General features: G+C 38.5%; 1 protein-coding gene across 8 annotated transcripts in view; it reads right to left on the reverse strand.

Annotated features, from left to right (window-relative positions):
• The window catches only part of Eya4 (EYA transcriptional coactivator and phosphatase 4), a 256,421-nt gene that overhangs the window by 123,889 nt on the left and 105,868 nt on the right, over positions 1–26,664 (reverse strand). For all 8 annotated transcript variants that reach the window (XM_085842685.1, XM_021173760.2, XM_029482164.2 and 5 more), the window contains one exon: positions 2,094–2,143. In XM_085842685.1, the coding sequence (XP_085698811.1) occupies positions 2,094–2,143 (50 nt within the window). Of the gene's footprint in view, positions 1–2,093; positions 2,144–26,664 lie in introns of those variants that run through there.

Here is a 26,664-nt window from a genome sequence, read left to right on the forward strand (position 1 = left end):
AGAGTACTTAGAAAACTGAGTTCCCAAATTAACCATTTGATAGGTAACTTTAAGAAATAGTTAACTCATGGGAAATAAAGATTCTAAAGAACTCAACCCAAATTAATTTACAGAGATCTATAATATTAAATAAGACATAATAATTAAACAAATTTTACAGTCAATCATTATCTTAAAAGCAAAGTTTTTCCTTTTGTGCTTTCTCTGTCTCTGTTTCTCTTTCTTTCTTTCTTTCTTTCTTTCTTTCTTTCTTTCTTTCTTTCTTTCTTTCTTTCTTTCTTTCTTTCTTTCTTTCTCTTTCTCTCTCTCTCTCTCTTTCTTTCTGTACTTCTTTCTTCTTTCTTTCTTTCTTTCTTTCTTTCTTTCTTTCTTTCTTTCTCTCTCTCTCTCTCTCTCTCTCTCTCTCTCTCTCTCTCTTTCTTTCTGTACTTCTTTCTTCTTTCATTGATTTTTTTCAATGTTTGGTTCAAACCTAGAGCCCCATGCCTGTTATATAAGTCTCCTGCCACTGAACTACACCTGCTTTAAGATTATATTTTTATCAGCACACAGGCAGAGATTTTCCACATAGAAAAGAGCGATCCAATTCTAGGACTAAGATCTTTAAGCCTTGTATTTGTTTCTTTCCTTTCTAACTCAGTGATACCATTTGGAACTAGGAGTAGCTTGTGGCTGTAGCTTTCTGCTCACTTAAAATGTACTTGATGATAGTATGTCAAAAGATTCTGAACAGAATTGGTTATAAATTATTTGACATGAAATATTGATAATGAATATGATTATCTTGCTATTTTCCAGCATGCTCCTTCCCATATGTTGCTTACAAAAATTACCCAATTACTTATATAAATCTTACTAAATAAATCATATGTCTGTTAGTCATAGCTGCAGTGAAATTATGAGGAAGTGTCTCAGGAACAGGCTCTAGAGATCTCTCTCCTCCCCATACATTCTAGATTATGTTGCCAAAAATCTGATGATCTGTCCACCTCATAAAGCCTTAATACACAGAAATTATTCAACCTTATTTTGACAACTAATTTTAAAGTCAAAAGGCCAGGTATCAATAATTCCGTATCATTACCTATGCCCTTAAATTACCTAAAGGAAAAGCATACAAACAATCATTTAATAGGTAAAAGAATCAATTAGAGGAATATCCTACCACACAAGAATTACTTGACTGGTAAATAGATGGTCTATGATGTACATTGACTCTTCAAAAGGAAAGTATGGGAGCCTTAGCAGTTTAATGATATCTGCATTGTTCTGGTATTTTGAGAAATATCACTACATATATCCTATGCAGAATAAAAGTCACAGTACACCAGTGTGCATGTCACAATAAGCAGTGTCTTAATAACATAGAGCAAGTCATAGCACTAGCATGGTAAGAACGTGTTCCTTTTATTGTCATGGTATTCATATACTCTTTGACTTGTCCACTTAAAACAACCCTAGATTCTGAAATGAAAGCAGTGACAACACACAGGCTTGGAGCAGATCTGTTGAGCATCTGGCCAAACCAAAAACAAGTAAATGCTATTAAATTCCTATATGAAAGGCGTGGCCATTTTAATTTGTCTCTTCTACCAGTTCCCCCAAACAATAACCAGAATGTTAAGTTGATTTTGAGATTTTTAATTTGCTAGTACTCTCAAAATTCAGTCACATTTCATTAGAAAGAAAAATATGGAGTTTAATAAAAAACAGATTCAATGATTGTTCCGGCCCGAGTACAATTCCAGAAAAAAAAATTTATAAGAAAGTTTTAAAATGAATAAAAATAAGGTTTTTAAAATAATACCCATGGAAAAGTTTTTGAAGTGTTGCTAGAAATTCTTATATTATTCTTTGAAGTTGACTTCAATCTTTTCTTTTAAAAATGGATTTTGGGATGAATAATGCTCTTGCCAGATATGCATTCTATCTATCTGTCTGTCCATCTGTCCATCCATCTATCCATGCATCCATCTACTCCTTGAAAATATCAGTGTTTCAATCTGTATCATATCAGATTTAGAGTGTGACAGCTTAGTGATTTTCCAAAACTGTAATTTTTCTTAATGAAGTTTTTATTTTTATTACTGTACCTGGAATTCTGAGGTTCCGAGACATCTGATTCTGGGCACGTTTTCTTTACCTGTAGGAAGAGAACATTAGTTATTATCTTACGAGAATACAACTTCTGCACTCAGGGTCACATGCTCTTTAAATACAAAGTGGCTCTGGCCCTGCCCACAAACATCTCTGTATACTCTTCCCCACACTGTGTGCAATAGCGCACAGCACTAGATACTACATTCCATTATTGCCACAGGAACAGCTGCCAAATGTACTTCCCCGGGTTCCATGACTATGTAAAATATGTGGTTAAAACAGCCGTGGACCAGAAGAACAAAGAAACCAAACAATCAAGTTCCCCAGTCAGAAACTAGGGAGTCTCACTGTTCTCAGTCCACTGAGAATGTTTTGCCAGAGGAGGGGATTCTGTCTCCTATTAATGCATACATCATCATCATCAACAACAATACAACAACAACAAAACAACAATAATAGCACCAGTGAAGTCATTGCTATGCTAAATTCTCTCATTTCCATCTTGACTGAGCATTTAATACATTCTCAGCATGTCAATGAAGTTTGACCAGTGTAGACTTTTTACACAACCTGCACAAACTCCAAATTAACTTAGGTTTTTAACCCATCATATAGGTGAGGAAGGAAAAGTAGCAATTCCTTCTGGGAGTTGCCATGCAGGTCACCTTCTACAAGTAAGACAACACACAAACCCGTTGTCTCTTCCATTTAACCTAAAGAATAGATAACTGTCTGATTTGTATCTGTTTGTGTGGGAATGGCTTCTGAGACAGTGTCTCATGGAACCCAAAAGAGCTTGGAACTTGCTATACAGCTGAAGGTGACCTTGACTTTTTTTTATCCCCCTGCCTCTTCCAGCTAAATCCTGGGATTACAGGCATATGGGTACCTTGCCCACTGCATTACTGTGGTCCTATGGGAGTATTGTATATGGAACAGACTCTTCAGAAACTCTTCATTCATATTAGGAACATATAACATACCTTCCCATGTCACATATTATAGATGTGTGCATTAAAGAAGCATTTCTGTGCATACAGAATCACTGAGTTTTAATCTCAAGTATGTAGCCTCGAGGCCCAGCAAGCATAGCCTGCTCTGCAGAGGATGACACTTGTCAGCCTTTATCCCATCAGTGGGAAAGTCCAGTGGGGGATAAGAAAGGTTTGAGTTATAGCAATCAGAAGACATATACACGTATGAGATTATCAAAGAACACATTTGTTTGGTAAAGTTATCTTTCTAAAATACAAATGCGCATTTAATTTAGTTTCTCAAAAACTAAATGAGTATTTAAACCTATTATAAAGTCTTTGCCAGCATTATAAATAGAAAATAAGAAGTAAACAGAAAGATATCATGATAAAGATTTCCTGCAAAGAGCTACCAGATGAGCATGCAGAAATGATCCCAAACTGCATGCCAGTTTCCTCAAGAGGGTAACTTTGGGGCTGACTGAAGAAGCCTTAGAACCCATCAGTGGAGACTCATGTTCTCTTATCGAGTACACAGGCTTTATTAAGCTTATAACATACTAATAAGAAGGAATATGTTATACTTTAGCCATTATTAGAGCTGTGTCTCTACTAAGATTGATAATATTATATCCAGCTCGTTGTCAGATGAGGGGAAAGTAGTCTTTCAGAAGTGTAAGAACTAAGTAAGAATTGAGCAAGTGCATGTGGTATAAAGGGGACAAATTAACTCTGCCTTAAGAACATGAGAAAAGAGGCAAATGAACTGGCCTCTGAATTGAGCATTTGAGGCTGTAAACAAAAACAATTCTGTGTACCCCAAAGAAGGTATTCTACCAACAAGGAATTTGCCAGACAAATCACATGATAATGCCCCTATACCAAGTAAAGAACTTAGAAATTTACCTTCGGACAGTTCAGACTGTTGAAAATCTCTAACATACACTTGGAATGGGTACAATCTAGAAGGCAGGTGGAAAGGGACACAGTGGATGCTGAAGGGCAGAGAGGAGTCATCCACAGTATCAGAGAAGATGCTTGTTCATTAAGTGAGTCAGCAGCTTAGCAGCAAACATAGCTAAGATGCAAGCTGAAATAGGAGCCCGTGGGGGTGGGGTGGGGTGGGGGTGGAAGGCATTCTGTACAGGCATTTCTGAGCAAACCTGAATATTGCAGTTGACAGTAGTATTAATGTGTTTTGAAAATTGTGCCTGTCCTTGAAAATCTGCAGTTATATGAAAGTCCAAACCCTTTCTGCTTCATGGTGATGTCTAATTTCTACTTGTTTATTTATTCATTTATTTTCAGCTGCAGAGTAACTACAGAGTAACCTGTAGCTGGAAGCATTCCAGGCAACTGTTCTATCACTAAGCTGTGCATAGCCTCTATCTGATTTCTTAATCCATAGCGAAAAAGTTAAACAGAACTTCGAAAATGTAGATATTTACTAAGTTTATTATGTTCTGCAATGGCGGGGTCCACCAGCCTTGGCTCACTCTTCTATTTGAACAGCATCTTCTGACTCGTGCATGCTCTGAAAGAGAGCATGTTCTCACTGAATGCACCACCTCTGTCTCCAGTAAAATTCAAGCTGACTTGGAATAAGCAAGGCTGGAAATAAGGCTCAAACTCATGGTCACAATTTAAGTGCAAATCCTGGTTTTCATAGAATATCCAAGAGTTCAAAGGCAGCATGGACATATGTAGTAAGAGTCTTACTCCAAAGTTCAACTAAGTAGGTAACCAATAAAAAGAAAAGAGGGATAGGCAGATCAATTAATAAGTAGCTAGGTATGCAGATATATAAAAGATAATAGGTAGGTAGAAGATCAGATGGATAGGTAGATAGATGACAGATAGATAAATAGATACATACAACATAGGTACATACACATACAGATACATAGATACATAGAAAGATACATAGATAGGTACATAGATAGATAAATACATATATACATGCATGTATCATACATACATATGCACATAGGTACATAGATACACAGAAAGAAGGAAAGAAAGAAAGAAACATTGATATGCAGATAGATAGATAGATAGATAGATAGATAGATAGATAGATAGATAGATAGATAGATAGAAAAGGAAGAAGAAAAAGATAAAGATAAAGGAGCTGAGTTGCACATTGGTTGGACAATTTGCCCAAATTCCAGCAAAAACATCAACTTGCCAGGAAACAAAGGTAAAGGGTATATACCAAGTCTGTCCTCTCCTGTGCTGCGTTTTCAAGTTGTTTTTATTTTTTAAGTTGTCCTTCCTTCCTTCTTCCCTCCCTCCCTCCTCACTCCCTGCCTACCCCTCCGTTCTTCTTCTTCTTTCTTTCCGAGGTATGGTTGAAATACAAAAAGGTGTACATATGTACATAATGTGCATAGATTTATGACTCTGTGATAAGAATATAACTGTGCTGTCATTGCCATAATGTGCTACTGAAGATATCAATCATCTCCAAAAATCTCATCTTACTTGTGTGCCTAGGCTAAGAAAACAACCTAAGTTCTACTTTCTTTGGAAGTGTTTATATGTGTAGCAGACTGCTGTTATCTGTAGGCACTATGTTGAGCAGCAGGTCTGAGGACTTATCCAACTGAAACTTTGCTCCGTGGACTCACAAACTCTGTGCATTAAAATTAAAGTTCCATGGACCACTTTCCAAAGAAGAGCACACTTGTTACTTCCTATCACTACAGAAATCTCTTAGCACATCTCCTAAATTAGGCTACTGAAATAACTGCTCTTTTAAAAATCAAAAACAGATAACATTTAAATTCAAGGTAAGGAAAAGAAAGGAGTCTCAAAAGGTTATCTGTTATCTCTAGCATCTACTGTACCAGCACCACTACCCCGTTAGTTACAGTCAAGGTTTGTTGTGAAAAGCAACTTACTTTCTATCAGTGTGTTCTCATAGCAAAACATTACTGAAAGCCAGAGAAACACCAACCACTCTCTATGCATGAGACAAACAGAATTCCAGCTGCTCAGCAGGGTGGCCAGCAAAGATACACAGCCATGGATTTACTACTTAGAATTCACATCAAGGGTGGAGTGAACTAACCCATTCTCTGCATAAATACACACTGGACCTCAAAAATCTGAGTATTGACAAAAGAAAGTAAAAATATCACTGTATCATTTGAGTTGGGAAGTGAGATGAGATCTTGAATATATTAGATCTGATAAAACATTTCCCCACATTTCTTCTTTTATCACGTAGCCACTAGGAAGTTTAAAATATGGTTGCATCAGTTTTCAGCTGAGTCTCCGTGGCCTAGAGCAGCAAGGGCCTGACTTTGGGGATCATGTGACCGATGAGAAGTGATGGATGAGGAGCATGCTAGTGATAAACGAGGAAATCGATGCCAGGAGAGCCAAGAGCACAGAAGAAAACAAAGGAGAATAACTGGGCAGCGAAAGCAGGCAATATTATTTAGTCAGACAACCACCATTTATAAACTCATCTAAAATACAATTTATTGGTCAAGACTGTTAGGCTGCGTTGACCTGAGTAACATAAGAATAATATGAAATAAGTTGTAGAGGATGAGAGATTTGGTGTTACAAATAGTATTTTTAAAAGCTAGAAAATATAATTTTTAGAATGTTTTCTATTATGACAAGCATTGTAAAGTCTAAATATCAAACTACATATTTTCCACACATTTTTTTAACCACTTGGTGCTTTGAGAAGCTCACAATCTCTTGAGAGAAAGTAGAAGTAACTCCTAAGAAAGTGCATAAATAAGAATGACCTTTTTTGATATTACTAATCGTCTTTTCAAAAAGCTGGAATCAATTACTACAGTTATTTCCTACTTTATCTTGCTGTTTCAGGTTCCTAAAACATTAACAATAACGTATAACTTAAGGAAAATGATATTTTAGAGAGGCCATTTTTCAAATTTTAATGTTTTCAAGTTAACTTTACATCTCATAACTTCTTTTATAGAGAAAATTAAAGATCAATTCTGAAATTGTAAATCTCAGACAAAAACAACAAAACTGAAAGTTTCCGAATGCCATGAGCAAGTTACTATTTATATCCCAATGAATGGTGGTGGAAGAGAATTTGTTCCAAATCTATGAAAATATAAACTTTTCCATTCAAAACTCTTTGTAAATAAAGGGGATAAAGTAGAGATTATTGTCAACAATACTTTAAACTTTCTAGCTTTACTTCAATTTCCAATATGAGTGTTCTAAGTATGCATCTGACTGAGCAAACAATACATAAAGTACACAGTAAATCAAGATGTAGTGTGTATGTGCATACTTGGTAAAGTCTGTTTCATGACCTGGTGGAATAAAATTGAAGAATAGCCTAATACAGCAGAACAGCAAGGATCCTAACTTTTTTGTGGTCTGAAATAGTAAAATTATACTTCTTGGAATAGCAACAATTATATGACTTTTTCTTAATTCATAACACAAAGTTGCATCTGTTTCAGTAAAAAAGAAACTGACGTAATCTCTTTTGCGTGCTATATTAAAGACACAAATGAGTATTGCAACTGCAACATTCAGCAAAATTAAGTATGAAGATTCAAAACAGTAGTGCTACACGTACAAGTGTGTGCATATGGTATACTGCACATATAGGTGAGCCCACATACATATGAACACAGATGCATGAAGGTACACTACACACACACACACACACACACACACACACACACACACCCCGAAAGAAGACAAAACAAATAACAAAGTGGACGCCTTTTCTCCCCTGTAGTATTTGTTTCTGGTGTTCAGCGTAGGGACCTTGGCTTGGGGAGGGAGGTTAAACAAAATCACACACTGGGGAGAAATCATGTTTAAGTGGAAAAAACCTAGGTCTATAATTCTCGATTGACATCCACCACCACAATAACATTCCAGTTGTTTGATAGCCTGTCTCAAGGCTGTGTGCTTGAAAAATAACTTATTACAATAGCACAGGAAAATAAAGCATAATTATTTATGTACTGTTCATAAGCATGGAACCAGATGTCAAACTGAATCAACCCTCAAAATTCTACTACATCTATTTTCTCCTCCGTTATGCCATAGTCCTTTGTCATCTGCCAGAAATACCACATGCTCTATGGATTATTTAGAAATATTTCAACCCCTCCTAATGGTATGTTGTTTCATTATCACCCAACAGGGCAAAGGTAATTCAGAACTTAAAATGCCACAAGAGGAATTGAGAGATGCCGTAACATATTGTGTTACAGCTCAGGGGGAAAGTTCCTGTCCTGCACCCCCTCCCCTAGTGTGGAAACAAGACTAGGTCCTCCACTTTTAAGAGTTTACATAAAATACTGCAGGTAAGTGTTTTTACACAAACTTGCTTTCTCCTTACAAATATGCACAGTAAGTACCAAAGTCATGTCTCTTCCTGGTTTTTGTAGGGTTTTCTTTTTTTGTTGTGTCTTTTATTGACATTTACTCATTTTTTTAAAAAGTCCCATGTATCTGTAATCGAAAGGCATACTTTATCATAAGAAAAAAATGGGTTTTATTGTTCCTGAATTGTAAAGTGATTTAGTGGAATCCACTGCAAACGAAGTAATGTTGCTCATTGTACTGAGCAATCATAAGGAAACAGGGAAGAATAATCCCCCATTTTTACATATCAGCATCTTTATTGCTAGGCTTCCCTCTGTGGAAGAGAAAATATGATTTCTCAGAACTAATGCTTTAAAATAATCTCAATAATTTATCCCCAACCCCCAAGTAGAGAAAACTTCGTAATGTTTTGGCAACGTCTTCTACCCCATGACGCCCTTTTCAAGATATTGGAATGTTATGGCCACGAGGTTAAGAAAAACTCTCCCATTTATCACAACCTGCCAAGCACAACAGGACCCAAGCAACCCAGCCCTCTACCGCTTAACAAAGTCAGCTCATCTTAGTCATGAAGCCTCAGAAGAGTTTGGCCACGGGCACAGATGACACATCACATTTTAAAGTGTAAATATCAGTTACCATGTAAAACACTCTAGCTCAACTAGCATCACTTGCCTATTATGTGTAACTGATAACTGGCCCTCCCAAAATGAACAACTAGCTGGAGAGCTAGTTCCTATTGGGGAATAATGATAACATTGTTGTTATCCATATGCAAATGTTTCTCTCTCTCTCTCTCTCTCTCTGTCCCTCTCTCTCTCTCTCTCTCTGTCCCCCTCTCTCTCTCTCTTCCTCCTCCTCCTCCTTCTCTTCTTCCACCTCCACCTCTACTTCCTCCTCCTCCTTAAGTGAATTTTTAAAAACCACATTTTTAAATTATGTATTTAAAAGCCCTCTTAATGCAACAAATATAAACATCATTACTCTGTTACCAACTAAAAAATCCTTTAACATTTAAAAAAGTTTATATGATGCAAACAAAAATGTAAAGGAAATATTAAATTGTAATTTGATAAATTTATTTATATTCATGCAAGTATTACTGTATAGCACATCGACTCAAATATGTATACATAAAGACTCTGGTATTTTTTAATTTTGTGCTCTTGATCTATTAAAATGGCTATTTAAAAAATTCTAAAAATGTAGAATGATTCCTTAGATTTAAATTGATACCACACAGAAAGCATATACTTGCAGTGTGATACATTTTAACCTATTTTCTGCAATATTATACAATGTTCTCATTTTTTTAGAATCTATTCTAGGCTAATTTTTCATTAAATTTTTTCTTGCATGTCTTGCATGTTATTTTAAAATAAACTCTTTCTCATGAAGTACTAATCTAAAGAGGAAATTCATTTGGCAGAACTAATAAAACACAGATGATAGTATAATACACACTCTAAAAACCACAGATATCGTGTTTTCTGTTTGCATTGTTTTTCTATCAAACTAAGGTAACAATTTAAACTATTTGCCAGCAAAGCGCATAACAATTCCACAAAGCACACATACAACTAGGGCACCAGAAGAGAGAGCACCTTTAACCATATAACTTTAAGTAATACTTAATTAGCTTACTACAAAAACCATTACAAGTAGAAGTCACTTTGATTAATGAAGTGGTACTCTGTTACTGTCAAAATTTTTCTCACTCTAAATATTTGTCAATTCTAAATACGTGGGTAGAGACTCTCTTCTGACTGAACAACACACCCACACAGGCGAATGACTGATTGGGTCTAACTCTTGTGAAGGTCTCATTCCAGAGAAACCTAATAAATAATTGAGATACACTTACAATAGTCTCCTTTTGACCTCAGTTAAAACAGCTTTCTGAGATCTGGGTTGAAGCGCAATTTATCTGTTTCTCACCGTGTACACTCCTGACGCCACCTGGCTTTTGTATTTCTTCAACAGCCAAATTCCCCTTAAAATCGTCTTGCACTGTTTTCCTAGAGTAAATGGTGTGGCTACCCCTGAACTCATACAGAGGACCCTTTCCTTTCTGTGTGGTGGCACTTTCCTCCAGAGTTATGCTGTTTAATTTTTAAAGATTCCCAGAACACTTACAAAGAAGGGGGTGGGGGGCGGTAGAGAGAAAAATCAAAATAGAGACAAAAGGAGCACTAGTCTCATTCTTCTCTGCCCTTTGCGAACTTATAACTAAAGAAGTTATAACACAAAGTAATGTATACACCTATTGGTATTTGCTTTTGGGAATCATTTTGATAAGCATATTTCAGTAGTTTAGTAAATGTTGATTACAAGATGAAAATCAAAATAATGGCAGTCTTTTAGAAAATAGTAACTCCGGTTCAGAGTGGAGCAGGAGACAGCGGAGGATCAACGTGAGCAGCTCAGTGGGTCTCGCTGAGGACCATGTGAGAAAGCTCACTAACTGGACTCATTTATTCTCCCTTTCACCCCCAACGCCCCTAAACTCTTTAACTTTGGCAGTAAAGCAGTTTTCACAGATACTTAGAATCAGGGAACATTTTCTCCTTTTGTACTATGTTTTACGGTGTGTGTGTCTGTGAATGAGTATGTGTGTGTGTGTGTGTGTGTATGTGTATGTTTGTGTCTCTGTATGTGTATGTGTGTATGTGTGTGTGTGTATGTGTGTGTCTGTTTGTGAGTGTGTGGGTGTCTGTGTATATTTGTGTGTCTGCGTGTGTGTGTGTGTGTGTCTGTGTGGGTAAGTGTGTAGGTTTTTGTGTACGTTTGTGTCTCTGTATGTGTATGCATGTGTGTCTGTGTGTGTCTGTGCATATGTCTGTGTGTGTGTGTGTGTGTGTGTATACAGAAGGAATAAACAAGTCCACCAACAGCCCACCTTCCTTAGTCATCATCAGACAGACCTTTGCTGCTCTCACCATGCTAACTCCCCAGTTCCATACCTTTTATACAGCAAACAGCAGTTTCTGTTCTCTTCATCTTGTGGCCTACAAACCTAAGGATGTGTTTAAGTGACTTGAGGCAAAGCATTTCAAAAGTTTCTACATCAAGATTTTAAATCTATCTGAAGCTTATTTCCAAATTGGGGGGTGGGGTGGGGTGGGGACAATAAAATCCTTTAAGACCTTAGAAGTTAAACTTGTTCTTATAATGTGGTTTCAGAAACATACCCCAAATAAAATATCATGAATGAAAGAGGGCACCTCTTCTCTTAAGCCTTATGAAGTGGTAATTATTAAGACAAACACACCTCAGATCTCATGAAAGGGAAAACTCTCCTCAAGATCCCCAAACAATTTCCCTAGAAAATAAAGTCTTCAATTTGAGTGACAGGGGATTTTCACAATTTCCCTAGAAAATAAAGTCTTCAATTTGAATGACAGGGGATAGATTTTCAAACCTTGTAACCTGCAACGGTTAAGGAAAGTCTTAACTTGTCTGTTGCAGTTTCACAGTGATGGTATAACCGCTTAATCAATTATCACCTTACCTACTGTTCTCCCACCACGAAAGTAATTAGAGTTTTTAGAGTAAACAAAGACAAATTCTAATTTTTACTTTAAGTATGGACAGATTCAGAATTTTATCAAATAGACTTTCTTGCCCACTTTCTAGACATATTTATTCTATCATGTTTACTCTAAACGTATTCATCTTAATTAGAAAAAAAATCTGCTCTGAAACGGAAGTGCCACATGTTAAATGCAGGTCTAGCTGTGCCGCATATAACAGCATGGATAAGGCTTCTGTCAAAAGCTAACTATAACTTACCTCGAGTTCCAAACACCTGAAACAGATTCCAGTTGTATTTGGAAGTGAGTTTTTTGCATGTGTGTGTGTGAAGTTCAACAGGCAATAAATTCCATTCTGCAGTGTCAGGAAAATGAAGGCTGGTCCCAGAATTACAGAACACTGAGTTTATGGTCCCTAGTCTCCATTCAGGTAGCCTTAAAAATACTTTCCTTGGGCGCGAACCCTCTGGCTCCCTGAGCAGTGCCTCAATGTAGGTTAGCTAGACAGAGGCCTGGGGACGCCACAGGCTTGGCTCTGGTCGCTGGCTTTCTGCACCCTTCTGAGTTATAGTGACATGACTCGCTGGCTGAGGCTGACGCTATCCCAGCTCCCAGAGCCCTGTAAGATCTGAGGAGCAGCACTTATCTGAAGGTACTTTGACAAAGCCACACGGCTTGGTGGAGTCCCCGGGCTATCTACCTGCTGTCATAGGACACACTCAGAGCTAATTGTTGCTGTGTCTCACAGGATTAAAATCTTGTACTAGGTTTTCCAAACAGCAGATTTCACTTGAAATTTCTCTTAAAGCAACATAGTTTGTGGCAAGGTAACCTCAGTTAGGGTGACACTTTTTATAGTTTCCAACCCACACTTTCATTTGTGTTTGCTTTTGAAAGGAGGACAGATCTGTAAGATTTCAGTTTCGTTATTCTCTCCGGTTCTTACACACAAAATGTTCTTTTGCCTTTAGTACACAAGGCACAAAATGGGAAATTAATTACATTCTTATTTAACTCACTTTTATTGCATGTTCATTAGAGGCAGAAGAAAGTCATGAAATTAGGATTACATGTAAAGGGTCATCCTTCTATGTGAGGTTTTTCTAAGATAAAACTTGTTTATATTTACAAATGAGAAGGCACGCATTAAGTTCGAGTGGAACACAAGCAGAACAGGAACAGCTGAATTCTAGACAAGTTCATTATTGAACATTCGTCTTCCCTTTTTCCTTAAGAGTTTGCCAGACCATTATTTTCTTTGCAGAAAGTAACATGTCTAAAAATGTATCTAACCGGCCGGGCAGTGGTGGCACATGCCTTTAATCCCAGCACTTGGGCGGTGGTGGCACATGCCTTTAATCCCAGCACTTGGGAGGCAGAGGCAGGCAGATTTCTGAGTTTGAGGCCGGCCTGGTCTACAAGGTGAGTTCCAGGACAGCCAGGGCTATACAGAGAAACCCTGTCTTGAAAAAACAAAAACAAACAAACAAACAAAAAAAGTTATCTAACCTTTTTAAAAATGTATCTCACCCTTTAAAAAATGCAACTCATCTCTTGAAAAATGTAAATAAAAATAAATGTTAATTCATATCTCAAATTCTTCATAAATTTCAGCCCGGCATTTATAGCCATTGAGGGAATTACTGCCTCTAATTTGTTCATGCAATTCTCAGATAACTGATTTTCCTCTTGGGGTTTTGTTTTTGTTTTTTTCTTTTGCTTGATCTTTTCATCTAGGGCCAAATGATTTCATGGCCTGCAGGAGGGGAGTAAATGGCTCATTTGAATAAACTGCATGCAGCCTGGCATCACTTTTAGAGATTCTCATTTTACAGGGAGGAGCTGATAAAGGTGTTTCCCTATTTTAACCCTGGACCTTGGAGACAGAAACCCCAGAACTTCAGCAACTGAAGTTGTCGCTGTCTACCAACTAATGCCACTGCTGCCGCTTGCAGCTTCTGTGGTAGCTGCAGAGATGGGAATGCGAAGAGAACACCTTCACACCTTACACCTGTAGCTGGCACTAGCCTCCAGACTTGTGTCATGTTTACGCTTAAATGATGGAGAGCTGTCTTACTCTATTCAAGTTCATGAAGTGTCCGTTCTGTGGGAGTACCAGAGAGCCTACAGAGACGAGAAAAGGTCTTCCTTCTTAGTCTATTTGGGATCACTAAAAACAATGTCTGATATCCAAATCTTCTCAAGGAATTACATTTTTAAGTATGAGGAAACATGCTTTTGAGACATCTACTTTCCTAAGGGATTACAAGGCACTCACTATTTACTGTATTTATGCATGCTTGAATGCAACAGCATTCACTGGAGCAAAATATTTGTCTGTTGCTGGTACAATAGGGACTCACTCAAACATGCCTAAAACTCTAAGGGGGATAAAGTCAGCTCTCTGTGCATTGAGGAAGCATGGGTGGTTTGTCATTATTTTTCTTAATCACATGCACGTGGACTCAAAACCTTTAGGAAAACAGGTGTAAAAATTCGTCTGTATCGGCTTGTCTTCTTAAGAAGTACGCACCACGACAAACTTTCTGATCAGAAATGAAATCTCATTTGTTTGCACCATGGCTTATCAAAGTGAGTGCTATATTGTAATAGCCAAGAAAGAAAATGGCATTCAATTTTGGATAACACTTTGTGAAGAGCATGTGTTGCAACACCCCTCTCCATTAACACAGTAGCAAGAGCATGGGCATGGGCAGAAACCAAAACATGACCTCCTCTCCAAGTGTTAGTCTGCCTCCTATGAAATGGTAGTTCTCATCAAGACCACTAATGGGAGCCTATTTAGTTTTCCAACATAAACATAGATTATTGAAGATTTCATCTACCAAATGTTTCCTTTAACAATATCTTTTTTATTATCTTATATTTATAATTACATCTAGTTCTCAAGCAATGCTGATAATTATAATGAGATTGTAGAGACAAGTGAGATGCTAGCATAGCCCCAATATTTTTAAAAAAGAAGTTTTTGGTAAAAAAAAATGCTTATTTTCAATTATATTTTATAGTATGAAACTGCTGTGCTGATCTCACAAAATTATATAGCCCTTCAGATTCTATCTGCCAATAACTCAAGTCCTGTCTGCGAGGGTGAAGGTTTGCCCCACATTAGATAAGAGTAAAACTATTACAAACTGCTGACAGCTGGTATGCTACACAGTAGTGACTTGCACGCTATGAGTGCCACCCTGGCATTTGTCAAATACACAACTTTCCTTTACAGGAATATGCAGAGTAGAGTTAAGGCTAATCATGGCACCTGTTAAGTTTGAGCAAAGCCTTAACAACTTTTGCTTTGAATTAATAAACAAACGATTCTTTGCTGCAGTTTCCAGGCCTGCCTCCTTTACTATCCCCTATGCTGCTCAGCATCCATGACTTGCAGGAAACTGTTTTCCCCACTTTGTGCCTTCCCCTTTTTGCATTAAGATATTTTGTAGCATTTCACAATTAACTGTGAGATGCATTCCTAGATAATTCTAAGAAAAGATACTTGAAGCTGAGAGATTAAGGTAGGATTGCCATGCGAAAACAAAACGGAAAAGCATAGTCACCTAATTTTGACAACAATTACAAAAGGATGACAGAGAGAACATGGCTGAAACTTGAACCAAGTACAATACTGTCCCTAATTGCTAGCTGTGCAATGGTCATGTATATAAAAAACTAAATAGAAACCACAGCGATGCTGTTTTCCTCAGGCAGGTGTTGATGTGGTGTTTACTTGATATAAACTCAAGACATGGGAACTTACTTATTTTTTTTTTGATTTTTAATATTTTTATTACATATTTTCCTCAATTACATTTCCAATGCTATCCCAAAAGTCCCCCATAGCGCCCCCCACTTCCCTACCCACCCATTCCCATTCTTTTGGCCCTGGCATTCCCCTATACTGGGGCACACAAAGTTTGCAAGTCCAATGGGCCTCTCTTTCCACTGATGGCCAACTAGGCCATCTTTCGATACATATGCAGCTAGAGACAAGAGCTCCGGGGTTCTGGTTAGTACATCATGTTGTTCCAACAATAGGGTTGCAGATCCCTTTAGCTCCTTGGGTACTTTCTCTAGCTTCTCCATTGGGAGCCCTGTGATACATCCAATAGCTGACTGTGAACATCCACTCCTGTGTTTGCTAGGCCCCGGCATCGTCTCACAAGAGACAGCTATATTTGGGTCCTTTCAGCAAAATCTTGCTAGTGTATGCAATGGTGTCAGCGTTTAGAAGCTGATTATGGGATGGATCCCTGGATACAGCAGTCTCTAAATGGTCCATCCTTTCATCATAGCTACGAACTTTGTCTCTGTAACTCCTTCCCTGGGTGTTTTGTTCCCAATTCTAAGAAGGTGCACAGTGTCCACACTTTGGTCTTCATTCTTCTTGAGTTTCATGCGTTTAGCAAATTGTATCTCACATCTTGGGTATCCTAAGTTTTGGGCTAATATCCACTTATCAGTGAATACATATTGTGTGAGTTCTTTTGTGATTGTGTTACTTCACTCAAGATGATGCCCTCCAGGTCCATCCATTTGGCTAGGAATTTCATAAATTCATTCTTTTTAATAGCTGAGTAGTACTCCATTGTGTAAATGTACCATAATTTCTGTATCCATTCCTCTGTTGAGGGACATCTGGGTTCTTTCCAGCTTCTGGCTATTATAAATAGGGCTGCTATGAACATAGTGGAGCATGTGTCCTTCTTACCGGTTGGGACATCTTCTGGATATATGCCCAGGAGAGGTATTGCTGGATCCTCCAGTAGTACTATGTCCAATTTTCTGAGGAACCGCCAGACTGATTTCCAGAGTGGTTGTACAAGCTTGCAATCCCACCAACAATGGAGGAGTGTTCCTCTTTCTCCACATCCTCGCCAGCATCTGCTGTCACCTGAATTTTTGATCTTAGCCATTCTGACTGGTGTGAGGTGGAATCTCAGGGTTGTTTTGATTTGCATTTCCCTGATGATTAAGGATGTTGAACATTTTTTCAGGTGCTTCTCTGCCATTCGGTATTCCTCAGGTGAGAATTCTTTGTTCAGTTCTGAGCCCCATTTTTTAATGGGGTTATTTGACTTTCTGGAGTCCACCTTCTTGAGTTCTTTATATATTGGATATTAGTCCCTTATCTGATTTAGGATAGGTGAAGATCCTTTCCCAATCTGTTGGTGTTTTTTTTGTCTTATTGATGGTGTCTTTAGCCTTGCAGAAGCTTTGTAGTTTCATGAGGTCCCACTTGTCAATTCTCGATCTTACAGCACAAGCCATTACTGTTCTATTCAGGAATTTTTCCCCTGTGCCCATATCTTCAAGGCTTTTCTCCACTTTCTCCTCTATAAGTTTCAGTGTCTCTGGTTTTATGTGAAGTTCCTTGATCCACTTAGACTTGACCTTAGTACAAGGAGATAGGAATGGATCGATTCGCATTCTTCTACATGTTAACAACCAGTTGTGCCAGCACCATTTGTTGAAAATGCTGTCTTTCTTCCACTGGATGTTTTTAGCTCCCTTGTCGAAGATCAAGTGACCGTAGGTGTGTGGGTTCATTTCTGGGTCTTCAATTCTATTCCATTGGTCTATTTGTCTGTCACTATACCAGTACCATGCAGTTTTTATCACAATTGCTCTGTAGTAGAGCTTTAGGTCCGGCATGGTGATTCCACCAGAGGTTCTTTTATCCTTGAGAAGAGTTTTTGCTATCCTAGGTTTTTTGTTATTCCAGATGAATTTGCAGATTGCACTTTCTAATTTGTTGAAGAATTGATTTGGAATTTTGATGGAGATTGCATTGAATCTGTAGATTGCTTTTGGCAAGATAGCCATTTTTACAATGTTGATCCTGTCAATACATGAGCATGGGAGATCTTTCCATCTTCTGAGATCTTCTATAATTTCTTTCTTCAGAGACTTGAAGTTTTTATTATACAGATCTTTCACTTCCTTAGTTAGAGTCACGCCAAGATATTTAATATTATTTGTGACTATTGAGAAGGGTGTTGTTTCCCTAATTTCTTTCTCAGCCTGTTTATTCTTTGTGCAGAGAAAGGCCATTGATTTGTTTGAGTTAATTTTATATCCAGCTACTTCACCGAAGCTGTTTATCAGGTTTAGGAGTTCTCTGGTGGAATTTTTAGGGTCACTTATATATACTATCATATCATCTGCAAAATGTGCTATTTTGACTTCATCTTTTCCAATTTGTATGCCTTTGATCTCCTTTTGTTGTCGAATTGTTCTGGCTAGGACTTCAAGTACAATGTTGAATAGGTATGGAGAAAGTGGACAGCCTTGTCTAGTCCCTGATTTTAGAGGGATTGCTTCAAGCTTCTCATCATTTACTTTAATGTTGGCTACTGGTTTGCTGTAGATTGCTTTTATCATGTTTAGGTATGGGCCTTGAATTCCTGATCTTTCCAAGACTTTTATCATGAATGGGTGTTGGATCTTGTCAAATGCTTTTTCCGCATCTAACGAGATGACCATGTGGTTTTTGTCTTTGAGTTTGTTTATATACTGGATTACGTTGATGGATTTCCGTATATTGAACCATCCCTGCATCCCTGCATCCCTGGGATGAAACCTACTTGGTCAGGATGGATGATTGTTTTGATGTGTTCTTGGATTCGGTTAGCAAGAACTTTATTGAGGATTTTTGCATCAATATTCATAAGGGATATTGGTCTAAAGTTTTCTATCTTTGTTGGGTCTTTTTGTGGTTTAGGTATCAGAGTAATTGTGGCTTCATAGAATGAGTTGGGTAGAGTACCTTCTGTTTCTATTTTGTGGAATAGTTTGTGAAGAACTGGGATTAGATCTTCTTTGAAGGTCTGATAGAACTCTGCACTAAACCCATCTGGTCCTGGGCTTTTTTTAGTTGGGAGACTATTAATGACTGCTTCTATTTCTTTGGGGGATATAGGGCTGTTTAGATCATTAACCTGATCTTGATTCAACTTTGGTACCTGGTATCTGTCTAGGAACTTCTCCATTTCATCCAGGTTCTCCAGTTTTGTTGAGTATAGCCTTTGGTAGAAGGATCTGATGGTGTTTTGGATGTCTTCAGGATCTGTTGTTATGTCTCCTTTTTCATTTCTGATTTTGTTAATTAGGATGCTTTCCCTGTGCCCTCTAGTGAGTCTGGCTAAGGGTTTATCTATCTTGTTGATTTTCTCAAAGAACCAGCTCCTTGATTGGTTGATTCTTTGAATAGTTCTTCTTGTTTCCACTTGGTTGATTTCACCCCTGAGTTTGATTATTTCCTGCCGTCTACTCCTCTTGGGTGAATTTGCTTCCTTTTGTTCTAGTGCTTTTAGGTGTGTTGTCAAGCTGCTAATGTGTGCTCTCTCTAGTTTCCTTTTGGAGGCACTCAGAGCTATGAGTTTTCCTCTTAGAAATGCTTTCATTGTGTCCCATAAGTTTGGGTATGTTGTGGCTTCATTTTCATTGAACTCTAAAAAGTCCTTAATTTCTTTCTTTATTCCTTCCTTGACCAAGGTATCATTGAGAAGAGTGTTGTTCAGTTTCCACATGAAGGTTGGCTTTCTATTATTTATTTTGTTATTGAAGATCAGCTTTAGTCCATGGAGATCTGATAGGATGCATGGGACAATTTCAATATTTTTGTATCTGTTGAGGCCTATTTTGTGACCAATTATGTGGTCAGTTTTGGAGAAGGTGCCATGAGGTGCTGAGAAGAAGGTATATCCTTTTGTTTTAGGATAGAATGTTCTGTAGATATCTGCCAGATCCATTTGATTCATAATTTCTCTTAGTTTCTCTGTGTCCCTGTTTAGTTTCTGTTTCCATGATCTGTCCATTGGTGAAAGTGGTGTGTTGAAGTCTCCCACTATTATTGTATGAGGTGCAATGTGTGCTTTGAGATTTACTAAAGTTTCTTTAATGAATGTGGCTGCCTTTGTATTTGGAGCATAGATATTCAGGATTGATAATTCCTTTTGGAGGATTTTACCTTTGATGAGTATGAAGTGTCCCTCCCTGTCTTTTTTAATGACTTTGGGTTGGAAGTCAATCTTATCAGATATTAGAATGGCTACTCCAGCTTGTTTCTTCCTACCATTTGCTTGGAAAATTGTTTTCCAGCCTTTCATTCTGAGGTAGTGTCTATCTTTTTCTCTGAGATGAGTTTCCTGTAAGCAGCAAAATGTTGGGTCTTGTTTGTGTAGCCAGTTTGTTAGTCTATGTCTTTTTATTGGGGAGTTGAGTCCATTGATATTAAGAGATATTAAGGAAAAGTAATTGTTGTTTCCTGTTATTTTTGTTGTTAAAGTTGGCATTCTGTTCTTGTGGCTGTCTTCTTTTAGGTTTGTTGAGGGATTACCTTCTTGTTGTTTCTAGGGCGTGGTTCCTGTCCTTGTATTGGTTTTTTTCTGTTATTATCCTTTGAAGGGCTGGATTCGTGGAGAGATAATGTGTGAATTTGTTTTTGTCATGGAATACTTTGGTTTCTCCATCTATGTTAATTGAGAGTTTGGCTGGGTATAGTAGCCTGGGCTGGAATTTGTGTTCTTTTAGTGTCTGTATAACATCCGTCCAGGATCTTCTGCTTTCATAGTCTCTGGTGAAAAATCTGGTGTAATTCTGATAGGCTTGCCTTTATATGTTACTTGGCCTTTTTCTCTTACTGCTTTTAGTATTCTATCTTTATTTAGAGCATTTGTTGTTCTGATTATTATGTGTCGGGAGGTATTACTTTTCTGGTCCAGTCTATTTGGAGTTCTGTAGGCTTCTTGTATGTTCATGGGCATCTCTTTCTTTAGATTTGGGAAGTTTTCTTCTATAATTTTGTTGAAGATGTTTGCTGGTCCTTTGAGTTGAAAATCTTCATTCTCATCCACTCCTATTATCCGTAGGTTTGGTCTTCTCATTGTGTCCTGTATTTCTTGGATGTTTTGAGTTAGGATCTTTTTGCATTTTACATTTTCCTTGATTGTTGTGCCGATGTTCTCTATGGAATCTTCTGCACCTGAGATTCTCTCTTCCATCTCTTGTATTCTGTTGCTGATGCTGGTATCTATGGTTCCAGATTTCTTTCCTAGGGTTTCTATCTCCAGTGTTGCCTCATTTTGGGTTTTCTTTATTGTGTCTACTTCCCTTTTTTAGGTCTAGTATGGTTTTGTTCATTTCCATCATCTGTTTGGATGTGTTTTCCTTTTTTTTTCTTTAAGGACTTCTACCTGTTTGATTGTGTTATCCTGTTTTTCTTTAAGGACTTCTACCTGTTTGATTGTGTTATCCTGTTTTTCTCGAAGGACTTGTAACTCTTTAGCCATGTTCTCCTGTAATTCTTTAAGTGAGTTATTAAAGTCCTTCTTGATGTCCTCTACCATCATCATGAGATATGCTTTTAGATCCGTGTCTAGCTTTTCCGGTGTGTTGGGGTGCCCTGGACTGGGCGAAGTGGGGGTGCTGGGTTCTGATGATGGTGAGTGGTCTTGGTTTCTGTTAGTAAGATTATTACGTTTACCTTTCGCCATCTGGTAATCTCTGGGGTTAGTTGTTGTTGTTGTCACTGTTTAAAGATTGGAGCAGAAGCTGTGTTCCACTCACCAGCAGTCTCAAAATCCTGTGGCGGGGGTCATGGGTAGCTGGCGGTACCCCGATGCTGGTCCAGCCGGAAGAGGCCTGTGGTCCTACTCAGGCCGGTTTTCTGCTTCCCTAACTAATGCAGTCTCTGGTCCCGCACGCAATTGGATTGGAGCAGAAGCTGTGTTCCACTCACCAGAAGTCTTAAGATCCTGTGGCGGGTGTTGTGGGTAGCTGGCGAGTGTCAGCCGACCCTGCGCCCTAGCTACCCCGGTGCTTTTCTGATTGGAAGAGGCTTGTGGCCCTACGTAGGCCGGATTTCTGCCTCCCCAACCAAAGCAGTCTCAGGTCCCGCGTGATTGGTCTGGAGCAGAAGCTGTGTTCCACTCACCAGCAGTCTCAAAATCCTGTGGCGGGGGTCGTGGGTAGCTGGCGGGTGTCAGGCGACCCTGCGCTCAAGCTACCCCTGTGCTGATCCGGCCGGATGAGGCCTGTGGCCCTACTCAGGCCGGTTTCTGCTTCCCTAACTAATGCAGTCTCAGGTCCCACGTGCAATTGGATTGGAGCAGAAGCTGTGTTCCACTCACCAGAAGTCTTAAGATCCTGTGGCGGGTGTTGTGGGTAGCTGGCGAGTGTCAGCCGACCCTTCACCCTAGCTACCCCGGTGCTTTTCTCGGGAACTTACTTATATATAAGCCGAGAGCCACCACTATGCCACTATGTAACAAACGGCATATGGTATCAATGCCATGATATATTTGCTGTTTGCTTAATCTCCTTTACATTTTAAGACTGACACACTCAACGAATATTAGGAAAACAAGTGATAATTTCAAAGAATGGGAAAGGTTAGAGAGGGGTGGGATTATTGACAACAACTTAAGAGCTCCAAATCATTGAAATGTCATAATTATATAGATAATTATCTTACATATTCAATACTGTGTCTACAAATTGAAGACTCCACGATTGAAGACTACCAGAGACCTGCCCTCTCACATCTCCCTGTTTAATTCCTATCTGTACATCAATAATCAGTTTCAGTGCCTGGCCTGTGTTGTTTCTCTTCAGGACCTAGTTGTACCTACTGGACCTAGTTGTACTGCACAATCTTTCCCACACATATAAAGTCCACAAGCAGAGTTACTGAGTTCTCTTTACAACTCTTATATATAATTGCACCTTCAGAATTAGTGACTGCAATCTTCAACTCTGTCTCAAATATGCTCACCTCTCTCCATTTCCTCAGCCATCAAGTAAGTGGTCAAAGCCTCTCTTTGCTTCTATTTGTATTACTGCAGTAAGCACCTGAGCAAAGTTGTTTTAACTGTGTTTTCATAGGTATTATGATTCTCTATTTGGTATCTATTCACCACGAGGCCAACTGTATTAACTATATCCTTATTTTCTACATTCTGATGTTCTTGTATTGGTGATCTTCATGACTGAGTAGGGACAACCGTTCTCAAAACTAGTGAATCTTTAAAGACAAGACAGTACAAGGAAGCCTTCTGTTTGCCTAGAAACTAACAAATCACAACAGTAGGGCAAATCATGACAGTATGCACTCAACCACCTCCTTGATTTGCCTGCTTTAATTATATTTTCTGCAACTGTGGCAGAAAGCCTCTAACAGAGCAGCTTAAAAGACGAAGAACTGGTTTGACTCATGGGTTCTGAAGTTTTGGCCAACCAAGAGCTAGAATACCTTTCTTTAGTTTTTTCTTCTTCTCAGATATTTGTTTATGGCAGTGAGAGTCATAACTAATACACAGATCATAGAGATACTTTGTGATAAGTTTACTCAACTACATGAGTATTCCTACACTCTAGGACAATTCAATGTAACAAGAAAATTAAAATGGCTAACCCAGAATAAGTCTGACATTTGCTCTCTCCCTCTTGTAATCAAGCAGCTCTCCAGAAACCTCAGCCCCTCTCCTATTCATCGTTCTCATAACCCAGAATGGAATGTGGACAAAGAAGGACCAATAGCATCGTATTTAATACACAAGATATATTTACTTCTTGTTTTTTTAACCATCACCTATACCATATTTATTTAACATATACTCAACCATTCAAATTTTATGCTCATAAAATATACTTTCCTTTTTTGATTTGGCAGTAGGCTTGGGGATCAATCTAAAGACTAATGTTTTCAAGCCATGCTATGCTCCATATTTTATCAACAAGATCACAAGTATTGACATCATCTAGTTCATCTGGAAACCTCTTTATTCGTGAGCCATATGGTGGTTTGAATATGGTTGGCCCAGGGAGAGACACTATTAGTTGGTGTGGCCTTGTTGGAGGAAATGTGTCACTGTGGGGGCTGGGTATTGAGAGACCCTCCTCCTAGCTTCCTGGAAATCAGTTTTCTCCTGTTTGCCTTTGGAATGAGATGTAAACTCTCAGCTCTTTCAGCATCCTGCCTGCCTGAATGCAACCATGTTTTCCACCATGATGTTAATGGACTGAACCTCAGAGCCATCAATAGAGCACCAATTAAAAGCTGTCCTTTATAAGAGTTGCCTTGGTCATGGTGTCTCTTTACAGTAGTAAAACCCTAGCTAAGATGAGCTAGAACCACTTGCAGGTAACACATTTGGTGGTCATTCTCTTCAGGTGATTGGAGTTTGGATTTCTGAGAAATATAATTTTTATGGAACCTGCTCTCCTTGAGGGATGTTGCTGCTCTAAAGAAATGACAATATCTTACTTTTTCCCTGTTTCATCAATGGAGTGATGCCAAGAATTTCTATGGATCCATTTACTGTTTGGAATAAGGATGTACCCCATGTATGATAGTAAGAGCTCAAATATCAGTGAATATTTCACCTTCATTTTCTATGAGACTTTTTTTCTTTCACAGAAACTCCCCAAGAAAGCCAAGGTTCCACATAAAAGTCAAGGCCACTCTAAGAAACTCTTTCCTCTGGTATCCTGATAAGTCTAAAGTTGACAACGCAGGTTTAAGGAAGGTCTGAACTGTAAAATGTCCCCAAAATATAAGAACCTCAAGGACAAACATTTCCTCAACAAGAGTCACTCACCCATTTCCTTCATCCTCTGAGCGAACTGGCCAGTGTTACATGCATTCTCAATAGTTGCCAGATTCTCTCTTTTGTGCTCAAAGTATGAGACTGAAATCACAGCTGAAGCAATGAAAAACTTCCTTTGAGGTAGGGTGGCTCTCTATGGACCATATTTTCCACAGGTATATATCAAGCTTCCTTGTCCTAGTATGGAGTGAATGTAGCAACATCCAGCACATTTTATTGACAGTTTACTGTATGTTCATGCATGGCATGACCTCCAGTTCATCCTCATCAATACAGTAAGGTGAATAGACACTGTAGTTTCCAAGTGATCAAACAATTTGATCCACATGTCCACTAATGATAAGAGATTTTCTCAAATCTTGTTATTTGGCCCATGTGATTATATTTCTTACTTCTGGAAAGCTTATTAGCTTCTTGTCTTTGTCAATGAAACCCCACAAAGTGAGACAACTCTGAGACTATAGCCTGTTCACAAGCTAACAGACAAGTTGTCAAAGAGGTGTGAGACTTCTCAGTCAGAGGCTTTATTACACACATCAAGAAGAGCAATTAGATCAGCATTTCTGTGAAGTTTCTCAAGTTCACACTCCCATACACCTATTTGGCATAGATATACACTGTGCATGTGTGTGTGTGTTTATATGTGTGTATGGCATGTATGGTATGTGTACATGTGCATGTGTGAATGTGTGTGTACATGTACATGTGTGTGAGTGTGTATACTAGAATTAGTGTGCATGTGCATGTGTGTGTGTATGTGCCTGTGTGAGTTCATGTGCATGCATATGTACATGTATGTATCTGTATGTACGCATGTATATGTGTATTGCATGTGTGTGGTCATACATAAGTGTGTATGAGCTGAGGGTGTATGTGCATGTATATGTATGTGTTAAGGGTGCATGTGTGTGTGTGTTTATGTGTGTTGTGCATACAATATACTGTAAAGCAACACTAACATTAGAAAATTAAACATATTTTATAAAAGACCATGCATGCTTTTTCTTCCAGAAGTAAGCATTATCTTTACCACACTGGGAAGCACATGAGCCCTGTGCTTGCTATAGAAGAGGGCATTATCTTCTTACTTTCTTCCAACTCCATACACAAATATCCTTGAAAAGACAGCCACCACATTCATCACAAGGCATACAGAAGTCTAAGTGATGAGAAGAAGATGTTGTTCCATGGGTATATACATAATATCTTTTTTTTTTTACTTTTCCTTAATATCTCCTTTTTTTATTAGATATTTTCTTTATTTACATTTCAGATTTTATCCCCTTTCCTCATTTCCCCTCTGAAAACTCCCCTATCCCATCCCTCCTCCCCCTGCTTTCTAACCCACCCACTCCCGGTTCCATGTCCTGGAATTCCCCTACACTGGGGCTCTTCATAAGACCAAGGGCCTCTTCTCCAATTGATGTCCCAAAAGGCCATCCTCTTCTACATATGTGGCTGGAGCCATGGGTTGCTCCATATACATAATATCTTAACCAGAACAGTTTGGAGGTCTCCTTATCCTCTTAAGATCACAGCCCCCAGGAAATGCTATTCTTTCTGTGGCCTTTGAACACCTCAATCTCCTCTTCAGGAACTTCAGATCATGAGTATAGAGACAAAAATTAAAAGAAGCTTCAGGCCCACTAAGCTCTTGGGTCAGTTGAGATACAGATGGTCATCAGGGGAGAGTGTACAGCTTGCTGTAGAAAAACACATCCTCAAACCTCTGAGTTCTCAAAGTCAACCACTAGGATTTAGGCACGTGTTATCACAATTTATCTGTAGCACCCAGAGACAATGATACCCAGTGTGTCCTTGGTGTGATCTGCTGATTTTCAGGAGAGGAAAAGAACTTAAAAAGAAATCCCGAAGGCAGCAGTTAGCACTGCGGGGTCTCAGAGCTCTGTCTTTCTCCCACCATCTTCTTATTGAGACATCTGTTTTTCTTAGACTGAACCTGTATTTATAGTACTCATTATGATAAATGAGGAAACCAGTGCTCACTATGTTGCTATGGATTGTCCTCAATAACAAAGCAAGAAAAGGAAATCTTCTGGCCCTAGGCCCATAAGCCATGCTGCT

The sequence above is a fragment of the Mus caroli genome, unplaced genomic scaffold, assembly GCF_978045245.1.
Source record: "Mus caroli unplaced genomic scaffold, Mus_caroli_1 scaffold_9, whole genome shotgun sequence".
NCBI classification, from domain to species: Eukaryota; Metazoa; Chordata; class Mammalia; order Rodentia; family Muridae; genus Mus; species Mus caroli.